Source organism: Melospiza georgiana, chromosome 6 (genome assembly GCF_028018845.1).
Source record: "Melospiza georgiana isolate bMelGeo1 chromosome 6, bMelGeo1.pri, whole genome shotgun sequence".
NCBI lineage: Eukaryota > Metazoa > Chordata > Aves > Passeriformes > Passerellidae > Melospiza > Melospiza georgiana.
This window is the reverse complement of record NC_080435.1, coordinates 6,207,934-6,219,824: the sequence shown is the minus strand read 5'-3', so window position 1 is coordinate 6,219,824 and position 11,891 is coordinate 6,207,934. Positions and strand designations below refer to the sequence as shown.

Sequence of the window (11,891 nt, the reverse complement as noted above, 5' to 3'; positions counted from 1 at the left end):
AATGGCAAGCGTATCCAGCAGTGCCTTCTCTTAGGAAGGGGTGGCAAAATCCAACTTCTGTGGAGGACCTTCTTTCTCCTGGCAGCCCTTGCTTCACCAGTGCCTGTCTCATTGGGACAGGTAGATGGGAAAATTACTTGAGTTGTTCTGATGCAAGAGCTTGCAATTAACCCTGTGACACACAAAATTTAAGTAAGTTATTTAAGTAAGCCCTGAGGAGCTTGCAGTCTTAAAAATCAAAACAAAATGCTGTTCTTTTTTTATGTTATCATGATACTTTTTCATTGCTATTTGACATGGATAATTAGTCTGATAGTAAGACAACCCAGTTCTATCTGAGGTTAAAGCCTTCATGTTTTATGCATACAGGGGAAGGTACAACTATCTGTTTTTATTTCTCTCCTAAATTGATCCACTGCTTTGGGCTTCAGCCAGTGTCTTCCGCAAGCAGCTAGTAGTAATTTTGTTTCTGGATTTACAGCTGCTGGTTTTTTCAATATCTTAGTATGAGCTGGTATGATACTTGCAACATTTTGAATGCTTCATCAGCCACGACAAAACTTTGAGCTCCCTTGCAGTTAGGCAGCCTCTGTCTTGTAAGCCCTGCCCTCTTCACATCAGTAGTAATGGAGCAGGTTGCAGCCGGAAGCAGTTTATTTAGATTCCCAAATTGGTTTCTGTGGGGCCATCCCAAGGAATCTAGACATGCACCCAACCCATTACCTGAAATAGAACTTAGTCATACATGGAAGACTCTCTTCAAGTCATACAGACACAAGCTACTATTTTCCCTGCACCACTAATGGACATTTTTGTGGCTGCTGCACTTTCTGCGTGTAATGGGGCATTTTAGTAGTAGCCCAATCACTTTCCCCTGAAAAGCTGTTCCCACTGTAGCTGTTGCCTCAGTGAACTCCATGTAGGAGGGGCAGAGGGGTATCCAGATGGGCTGTCTGCAGGAAGCACACCTAGTTCAATCTGTGTTGTGAAAGAGGAATGCTGCATGACCTTTAAGTGGGCAGTGCACTGTTAGCTGTGTTACTTACTCGCTATCCTTGTCTTTGAAAAGGTGCTGGTAAACAAAGGCACTGGTAATCAGTCAATTCCTGACAGGCCAGACCAACTTCAGTCATAGCTGTTCAAGCACAGAAGACAGCTTGGCATCTTCCAGAAAGAGATTCAACTTGTTTGCTCTTGTCTTTGTAGCAAGTCATGAGGGATTTTCTTTCCCTCTCATAATGTTTTGTATGTGAATTATCAAATGTGGGCTCCACTCCAACAAGAATTCAAATTAGAAAAGCTCATGAACTTTCATACATTGGATTATCTTGGTATAATCAAGAGGGCAAAGTTCCTTTCAAGCAACATTCTTAGACAGAATCTACATACTTATGCTAGTGGTGGTGCTGAGAAACAACAAAGTTTACTGGAAGATGTTTGTAACGAAAATTTTTCAAGCATTGATTTTAATCTATCCTTGTGGTCTAGTGTGAGAACAGCTAAAACATCAACCAAACCAAATGCGATTTACTACTGTTTAAGAATGAAACAAAAAAGAAGTTACTCTGATTGCATTACATTGCTTTTTCTTTTGCACCAGTGAGCTGATAAACCATCTAGCACTGGCCACATGTTGCCTTGGTCCCCTAATCTCAGTGTGCTCAGCTGAAGTGCTCTCAGGTATCATTATGTATCAGAATTCCTTATGTGTCAGAAGCAACTGCACATGATAGGGCCTATAGCTTACTCTTTTCCTGTTACTTGCAGAATAAGCATAAAGACAACTTTGGTCAAGCAGAGTTTTCAGAACCTGCTTTGGTTTTGATTTTAACAATGTCTACCTTAAAGCACAGACAAAAATTCCTTTTGCCTCACTCCATATTGAGGAAATACAGAACAGTTCCTGGGGGAAGAAACTGTTTCTCTTGAGCCAGAGGAGAGGCATGTCATGTTTTTGTGCTGTTGCAACTCAGCAGAATAAAACAAAAACTCTTAGTGGGGTATGTAAGTAATCTGATCTCCTATACTGCTGTGCAGTAGCTAATTGCATCTCTAGTTTAGGACATTCTCCTCATGTCCTGTCCATCTAGCTCTTCCACCTGAACTTCTGTTTGATCCTAGTCTTTTTTTTACCAGTGCTCAGAGCTTTTTGTCGATATGCTGCTCTCATTTCTCCAGGGGTGTGTTACATGAGTAGCAGGTGTCATCCATAAGCCAGATCTGCACCCATTGCAGGTCTGGATTTTTGTTGTTATTTTACTGATTAAGTTGAGATTTCATGAGGGTAGGCATGTCCCACTGGCCCCTTATTAAGCCCAAATTGGCATGTTCCCAGAGCCATCAAAGACATATATTGGACCTTATAAAGAAAGACCATTTTCCAGCCTAGTGGGTGAGGCTTAGAACATCTTGGAGCAGCCTTAGAACAAAACATGAGGTCCATGGCTTGCCAACTTCCAATCAGATACAAGAAAAGCATGTGAAAGGAAGCAGGCCCTTATATCACAGTTGGTACTGCAGCTTGGATTTTGTCTTCTTAGAGGACACAACCTACAATTTGTTCAATGACAGCTGGAAAATAGGAGGGAAGAACAAGATAATAGTCATCACACTGCTACTGATAAAGATGGAAAGACTACTGGGTTTAAGATATTACTGGTCCAGCCCAAGAGTCCTTGTTTGTTAGCTAACCTGCATGCCCCTCTGGTTCCATAGTTGGTCCCTTCTGCCTGACTCACCAAACAGACAAAACATTACTCAAAAGCTGGCCTTGAATGTTGTGCTCTTTAGGAGCTCCTCTGGATGTGACTCATCTCTTATGTTTGCGTGGCCAGGTATCAACATAGGGACAAGGCATAATGTGAGAGCACTCTGCCTCAGCAATCAGCTTCCATTTGCTGTCTTATTTCCTAGTCCATGTGTCAAGTTACTGACTTGCTGAGAGGCTGGATGTAGTTTCCTCTGTATTTTTCCAGGCAAATACTAGTTGTAGTCAGAAGAGTTTGTGCAGCAAAGTACTGTGTCCTATTTCCCTGCTCATTTGTGCGACCTACCTGTCTGCAAAAGACTCCCTCTGAGATGCTCCCTGAAGGGAAGTTGGGAGCAGGTATTTTTTACTTCAGTTTTTCTTTAGAATCGAAAGAGAGAGCAAAATCAAGCAGTGCATGGCTGGTTTTCTGTTTTAATATAAAATAGGTATTTTTCCAACATCTTTTTGAACTAGGAGAAAAATCATTCCCAGACCTTGTTCCTTTAGAAAAGGCTTCTAAGTCTTAAATTCCACAAAATGGAAAAAAAATAGCCATTAGCTGTAGCAGTTGCTTCACAAGCTTCCCCTTAAGTAGACCAGGCGCACTCAAATTATCATATATATTTTCTGTCCAATCTTCATAAATAACAGAGGCTTAGTAAGACTTACAAAGTGTGTGCAATGCTGTAGAGTCAGGCACAAAAGTAACAGGCAGGAGATCACAGTTGGGTTTAAGCCAGACTAAAATGAGGTGCAGCTTAACAGTGGCTGATTTTCCATGTTGATGAATGAGCGATAACCAATGCCTTGTTTGCCTTGGAGTGGACGAAAAAAAAAGAAGTCTTGATGAACTCCTGAGAATTGTATTCAGTGCTCCTTGGCCAGCATGGAAATTCCTAGAAGAATCTAAAGGAGGGATGTCTTGTCCTGTTCCTCAGGTTAACACACTCTTTAAGAATCAGGAAAATGTACAATCTAGCTCCCTGCTGTGTGTGTAGATTTGGAAGGAGTGGAGACTTCAAACCACTGGTACAAAGTTCACAAATTTGCTGAAGTTTCTCAATAATAATAATAAGTCCTAAACATACTCAGAAGTTCTGTTGCTGATCCTGGTTTTTGTCAGGAAGATACTTGTTTCCTTGTAACCAAAGCTGGAGTTTCCATGTGAGCAAGGTCATTTCTTCTGAGGATTGGTGACTCTTCGGAGACCTCTCAATCGACTGAGCAATTCCGTGATGAAGTCCTACAATAAGAGTTGGTTGGAAAAGGATGTTGTATTAATTCCAGCACTCACCAGCCCAAAGCGACTGTGGCATTTCCATCATTCCCACATTCACCCTTACATTGAGCAGAAACCACAATTTTGACATGTATTGAGCAAACATATCTTTCAGCTTAGGAAAGGATGAGAAGGGTCTAAAAGCTCCTCCCCTTTCCCTGTCTCCCTTTGGAACAGCCATGTTTACTTTCTCCTCAGGAGCTAGCCTGACCCTCTTTATCCCAGATACCTGCTTTTCCCACTGTGAGATGACCTCAGGATGCTGTTGTTCTCTTTTAAGTTCCACTGCTTCCTGTTGCCACCATAACCTCCTGCCCACTTCTGCTGCCCTCCCAATCTAGGACAAAGCAAGCTGTCCCTCTTGTTGAACCAGTAGAGCTCCATGTGAATTTCAAACCATCCTGGAGCTGTGCCAGTTCTACAAGGAAGTGGCTGGCAGAGAAGAGGTGGAGCAAAACATGTAGGACTAATGATAATGTTGAGCAGGGGTTGAGGATAGGCAGAGCAGATAGATGAGCAGTTAATGGAGACAAACCCTGACTACTTTGCTGACACAGCCAGGGACTATGAACTAAACTGGCCTATCTGGTTATTCCAAGCAGAAGGCAATGTGCAAACTTTACCCTCTGCATGGCAAGTAACACCACCATAAAGAGGTGTGCAGCCTTTCTTACCCAGAGACATTGCTACATGTTCTTGTAATTGGGCAAGGTCGCTGGAAATACTGCAGCTTGTTACCATTTGTGCTGTGTGGAATCCCAGCATCCTCACTTGGGTGATCAGAGGTTGCCACATCATGCTCTGGAAGTAAATGCCTAGGATCATACCTTTCTTTTCAGTCAGTCCTTTCAGTTTCTTGTCTGTCTTCTGCAGTTAAACTCCTGAGATCTTTCAAGGGGACTGGATTCAAGATCCCCAGGGTGAAAGTATGTGTTTTTGCCAACAGGGCAGCAGTATCTATATTCAGCAGGTATACTGTGCTGTCCACAAGACACTTTCATGGCTTCTGACTTAGCAGAGCAAACTCTCTTATGTTACCGCTCTGGGAATGTGAAATTCTTGCCTCAGATCTGACATTCAGACACTCTGAAAACTATTTCATTTTACCAGCTTTGCTGAAAGCCCTGCTAGGAGAGTATCTGTGATGATTGCTGCAGCCCAGTTTAATTTAAAAAAATTTCAGCGATACTAATATTGATTCAGTGATTGAATTTCAGTCATGCATTCATCTCATTTTCTGTATGTTCACACTGCACAGCCACATCAGCTTGACAACAGGTGGAGTCTGATGGATGATGTGCAAGCAGAATGTTCACATGCAGTGCATGGGGCTGAAGCAGTGATGGGAGCCACATTTTGCACAGGTGTGCAGTGCAGCAAAGGCAGTCCCTGTGTGGTGCATGCACACAGTATTGCCTCCAATTGTCTGGACATTGGGGAATTTAACTGTCTAATTCAAAGTAAAAACTTGCAAAGTTATGTGGGGGGAAAAAATCCATGTGTAAAATTAACCTACATGGCCACTGCTCAGCAGTTATCTGTCCAGTCTAACCTAAGGGCCGTTCTACATCCTTGTCACTCATAACCCTAGTGTTTTAAGCTAAGAATGCATTCAGTTAACAATGTAAAAATGGTTATGTGAGCTATGGCACTGTCTATGGCTTTTCTACACTGAGGATCAAACAGCAGCTCAGACTGATCAGCTTATGATGTCTGAAACATGGAAAGAACTTCCTGTGATTGTAAAGCATAATTCCTTATTTGCTCTAGTGCTCTGCCTTCAGCTCATTCATGTGCATTTATGTGTAATTTTACAATCACAGAATAAAGTGGCAAACACCTCCCATTATGATTAAACAAATCTGCAGCACAGTAGTGTCTTGGCTACTCAGCCAAGCAGCAGCAAAGACACTGTTACAGAATAGTATAACATGTACACATGTAAATTTATATGCTTCACTCACCTCTGTGGGGCTGGAGCACTCATGGAGGATTTCCTAAAAAAACAAGGAGTCATCATTTTAGTATTTCATGAGTTAATCTAGTTCTCCCCTCCCTACAAAGAGGAAGGCACAAGAAAGCATCATGCAACACTACCAACATCTGTTCTCTACCCCACATGCCACTAGTCTTTATGAAGAGAACTTCACTAACTTAAAATCACCAAGTCCCTCAATCTGACCTGTAGTTTTATTTTCTGTTCTTCATTAGGGACCTCCAGGAGATCTTCAAGATCAATTTGTGGTTCAGGAGCTGCTGCCTCTGTTTCCTCCCTTAGCTAAAAGGGAAAAAAACACCAGAGTTAATTAACCTTCAAACTTCTTAAGAACTCTAGAGGCCATCTTTAAAGAACTAAGCAGCTGAGTTGCAATAAAACTATGCAGCAAAGTTGAGGTCAAGATATAAATCATCTCAAAAAAGAGAGGTTCTTGTAATGAGGGCATGGATTCCAGCCCCTTTGTAGTGTCTGCTACAGCCACACATCCTGACATAGACATTCTTCATCTTTTCCAAGCACTACATGGCTCAGGGATCATCACCCACCATTGGAACACCATTTCAAGGATATCAAACTGCAGTGCCACATATACCAGCCTGTGACACCCTTCCTCTATGAGGAGTTCACCAAACAGAACTCCAACAGGCTTAATCTTAGAGAGGCATAAATAACAGAAGGAGATTTTAGGGTTTTATGCTAATTACACTCATCTACTTTGTATTTATACTAAGGCTCTTGGCAGTAATGGAGAGAAAATTATGCTGTTGAAAGACCTAACAATATTTTGCCAGATTTCTCTAATAGATATGAGAGGGATATAACAGTCTCCTTTAATATGAGAGGAACTCCAATTTTTGGTGACTGGAGTGATAATCTTGTACTGCACAGGGGTGTTAGTTGGAAACATTTGTACACTTGATCACAGACACATTTTAGCTTCACAAATCTCTGCAAGGAAAGCCGCCTGTGTTTTTCCAGTGTATTTCCAAAATTAATCTAACACAAGACTAGTGATATTTTGGCATAGTAATCAGTAGAATAAGGATACTGGGTGAACAGCACAGTTTCTGATTGCCAGGTTGTGGCATTTATGGATGTGTCTGTAAAACATCAAACATTAAAGACAATACTTACAGGAAAAAAAGAAACTTTTCCTGGGCAGTCACTGATACTAAGCCAGAGAGGAAGTAGAAAGCCCTTGTTTAACTTTGATACACAGCTAACTTAAGAATAAATAATAAACCAGAGTTAAATATATTGCACTGTGACCCACACAGTATTTCTTCTTAAAAGTAATATTTTTCATGTGACTTTTTAGAAAACAGGTGTTGATCCAGGCTGACTTTGTCTCTGGTTAAGAAGCTAAGTAGGCTGGGAAAGCTAAGTAGGCTGGGAGGGTGAGATAGGGTAGGAAATCCATGTGGTTTTTAGTCCTAGTGTGGATGTTCTTCTGGATTCCATGTGCAAGGAATCATCTCGAAAATGAGTCTTGGTGACAATAAACATGGTAGCATTCCCTGCATCAGGGGGTAATGTTTGAGCTAACCTTGCTGTCATTTGAGTCTCTGGAAGACACCCAGGAACTGTGCACTGCCAAGGGCAGGTGGAGCAAAGTAAGAGGTAACAAAGAGACAATTGTAATGGAAGTTGATGGATACAAGGAAGCCTAAAGAAGCAGGGCAACTAAATAGTCTTGTCACAATGCACAGAGGAGAGCAGGATGACCTGCTGGACATCTCTGTGATTACAAGTAATTTACTGTGGCACATGTATGTATTTGAAGAGATCCTGGTAACAGTCTCTGACCTGGCACGACATTATGTTATGTAGTTCCTTGTAGCAAATCTCTTATGCTGGCCTGAATACATCAGGAAGCAGGGAAATCTCTCATGCTGAAGAGATACTAGCAAGAGCAATGTGTTCCTGGGTTTCTCACTTGTGCCTGCTGGGATTTTGCAGTAAGGAAAAAGAATCCCCTTTGGGCATCTGCTCTGATGACAGTAAACAGCCTTCATTCTCTGGAAAACAGAACTGAACATAAACTGACTTGTTTTACTGACACCTTTGACGTGTAAAGGTCTATCTCTGTACACTTCAGCAAGTAAGAGTAGCACATGGAGGACCCCATCCTGGGTCATGTTACTGGTCATACCAAGTGCTTCTTGTCTGTCTCAGAAAAAAAAAGTGACAAAAATGTAACTCTTTAAAACTGCAGTAATTCTCCAAAGGGCACGATGTTCTGTTACTCAAAGCAGCAGACATTCTCCTTGTTTATCTCTAGCAAACCTCAACAGTCAGGAAAAGAACTCTGAATTGAGCTACCAACTCCAGGGACAGTCCCTCAAATGCCAGTGCAGGATGGCTGGGAAGCAATGTTGTCACTGCCACTCTTTTGAACAGCCTTCATTCAGCAGGACTACCACGGTAGCACTTTGCAGACACACTGAATTTTGCCTGTCTGACTGGGTCTGCAGATAACTTCTGCTCCCATGTGCACTGTATAATGTTTCATAATGCATTATCAAGAGGCATAAGATACAGCTAAGAATTTCTTACTATCATTTTAATAAGCTATAGAAAACAACTGGAAATTCACAACTAACTTGAAGAGATTAGTAATTTTTACTGGGCAAGCTGTGTTTGGGAAATCTAAAACAGTTAGTTAACAGAAGCAGTAATATACTCATTTTCAGAGGAGCCATGCATTTGCAGAAGAAGAAATGACTTTTTTCTCCATATTTGTTTTCTGCCTGTTCTTTGCATAAGACATAAATTAAAACAGAAATATTTTATCTCCCAACATGGCATGAGAATCTGGCACATTCCCACACAAATATCAAATACACAGTCACACAGGAAGTCACACAGAAAATTATTATAATAATGATCATAATAATAAAAGCAACAGCAACAACCATAATAAGGACAGACTTAGAAGCAGTTCCTGAAGTCTGGGTCTTCAGCTATGAAGGTGACATTATTCTATAGCTCTCAGGCCCAGAAAATCAGCCTGGGCAGGCAAAAAATTTTCTGTACCATCATGGCAAGTAGCATGAAACACACCATTCATGGCCTGTTCTGAATGTCCACTTCAGTGTTGATTGCAATTTGAAACTGCTGATGCTCAGAGTGGAAGGCTCTAAAATATCATCAGCTCTTATTTCCTTGTGTCTCAAACGTGTGCTTAACACTGTGCTGGGGTGCAAATACAGAGTACAGGGCAGAAAGGGCCTGGCAGTTCATTTAGTCCATCCCCATCCAGGACATAAATAAGCAGTTTTACACAATTTGTTAAACCCATTTGTGTCATCTGTTGAAGATGGAGATTCTCTGTGAGTCAAGAAAGCTGTATTTTCTTACTGTATCAGCCACTGCCCTAGAGAGAAAAGCAAAATCCTTAATCAAGCTATTTAAATATATTTAAGATCATGATGTACAATGGAGGAAAAGCTTTCATCTTTTACTGTACCACATTCCAAAGGATTATCTCAACCACAGAAGAATGCTATTGCTTCTGAAAGCACCCACCATAACTATCATGCATCTAAGGACAATATATGAATAGAAGTGATAGTACAGGGTTAAAATTTCAGTATACCCTGGCAGTGCTGGAACTTGAATGTCACTAACCCAGCGAAAAAATGCAACAGCTGAAGTAAAATCCTGTACCATTCAGATGCTATAGGCACTCCTGGCTCTTTCCTACTGGGACAGCTCTCAGTCAGGCAGGAAAAATTTGGGAGGGACTGTTCCTGGTGCAAAGGAAAGCTCAGGCAAGGGAGACAGCTCTGAGGTTTGGTGAAGATGGAGGCATAAGATTTCTACATGTGAGCAAGGAGTTTTTTTTTCCAATCTCCCCTGTTGCCAGTAGTGTGTGCAGACTCTGCAGTTACAGCACATTCTGAAGTGTCTCATTCAAACAGCAGGTAGAGCCTCACTGTTGTGTCCAAAAAGAACAGGCATACACTGATCATTCTAACCCAGCTAGCCTGGCTACTGCTCACCACAAAGCCACTCACCACATGGAGCTCAGCAACAGGAGTCATCCCAGGTTTATACATCTCTCTAGGTTGTGCTACTCATGCTGAGCAATAGCTACACCCCCTCAGTGGATGCAGCTCCAGGCAGTTCAAAGCCAGCTGGATTGCATCAGTGCAAGCTTCCCTGCCTGCCGACACACCAGAGTGCTGCAGAGGGGGCACGGAGATAACCTGCTGGAAGCTGAAGACAAGGAACTATTTCCAGTGAAGCAGAGCAAGCAAACCTCTCTGCCAGCACACAGGGCCTCTAGATCCATTCACCTGACAAGCAAGGGGTCCGTGTGTCCCAGCTACTCACCCGGCACTGGTAGAGCTCCTGCAGCTGGGCGTTGATCCATTCCTCCAGGTCCAGCCAGCGCTGTAGGTCTTTGCGGTTGTACTTTATGGTCAGCTTGCCCAGTTTCCTGTGTGATGATTCCTCCCCAGGTTTCTCTGGTGTCTGGAAAGTCACCCGGGGCAGTGCACTGGAGTTGCTGGCCATCCTCAGTGCCTCCTCCTCTGACAGCAGGAACTCTCCTTCCTTTGGGCTCTCTCACCCCTTTTCTCTGCCTCCTTTACCAAAGCCTCTCTGCAAGCAGTGCCTCCCAGCACAAGCTAGTTACAGGCACCAGGGCTGGCAGGCATTGGTGATGCTGGGGAGAGAGTTAGGGGTGGCCACAGGGCTGGGGCAGCAGCCAGGCTCTGCAGGCTGAGTTACAGCTGCGGACTCTTGGGTTTCACCATCAGACGTGCTGACAGGAGCAGGGAGGCAGGCAGAGTTGTTGTAATAACATCTGTTGTTAAAAGAAGCCAAGTGAACCAGGGAATTGATGAACCATGTTTGTTAATATTTAACACAAGTCAGGTCCCAGAGGTGGGGAAGAAGGAGGTTTTAAATTACTGTTTTCCTACAGGCATAACTTACACACATGTGCAATTCCAGAGGGCTGAGCCATACATAATGCATTGAGTCCTGCTGCAGTTCATACTCAGTAAACTGCCTGCAGCTACAGGGTTTAGCTCCCTTTGAGATGGTATATTTGGCATTTTCCAGCTAAAGCACTGGACCCAGCACAGACAAGAAGTGGTCTGGAATCAGGCAGCTCATTCATTATTTTATAGCAGTAGGTCAGGAAATGACACTGCAACACAAAGTTAGGCTCAGCAGTTCCATTTTTCATTCTATATTCTCTAAGTTAAGTCTCCAGCTCTCTCAGAAATTTCTGTAGAAATCCCAGTATCATGAATTTGAAATTATTTGTGCAAGGAAATTTTGGGATAAAAGAACATATCTGTGCTCCAAAAGGAACACTATTTGATGTGATGGCACTGCAGGGGAAGACCTCACTAGGGATATAGCACCATCTCCTTCCCACAGAAGAGTACTCATGGTACACATGTTCACCTGCTGAGGCATCACAAATGACTATCAGACTATATATTATCAATGCTTGGTTTACAGTTCCTCCCCACCTGGTTAAAGGTCTGCAGCATTATTGCCCTATGACATTTAGAAGAATATGTGTGAGAAGTGCACACTGCTGCTCTGTTCAGAGGAACAGAAATCAGGCTGGCTGTGATTACAGGGTGCCAGGACACCTCTTTTTCCAGCTGTTCCCAGAGCCCTTCAGCAGTCTGCCCAGGGAGCTGCCCCACCCCATGGACAAACCAACTGAGACTTCTCCATCCTGAAGCAGATCAAGCACCTCCAGTCTCATGATTCATGTGGGAAAAGCAAGCAAACCTTTGCTGTCAGGAGCCAAGGTGTTTCCAGTTTGGAGGCCAAGAGCCAGAAAAGCCAAAGGAAAAGCAGCTGACCCTTCTCCTGCTGAAAGGTGCTGCCAG

The 11,891-nt window shown here is 42.8% G+C and overlaps 1 protein-coding gene across 1 annotated transcript; it reads right to left on the bottom strand.

Moving 5' to 3' along the window:
• Window positions 1–3,618: 3,618 nt before the first annotated feature.
• Window positions 3,619–10,548, bottom strand: PPP1R14D (protein phosphatase 1 regulatory inhibitor subunit 14D). Its single transcript, XM_058026770.1, has 4 exons — window positions 10,366–10,548; window positions 6,211–6,306; window positions 5,993–6,025; window positions 3,619–3,992 (listed from the first exon to the last, which is right to left on the bottom strand). The coding sequence occupies exons 1-4, from the start codon at window positions 10,546–10,548 to the stop codon at window positions 3,924–3,926; spliced, it is 381 nt and encodes a 126-aa protein (XP_057882753.1). The 3' UTR covers window positions 3,619–3,923.
• Between the last annotated feature and the right edge of the window lie 1,343 nt (window positions 10,549–11,891).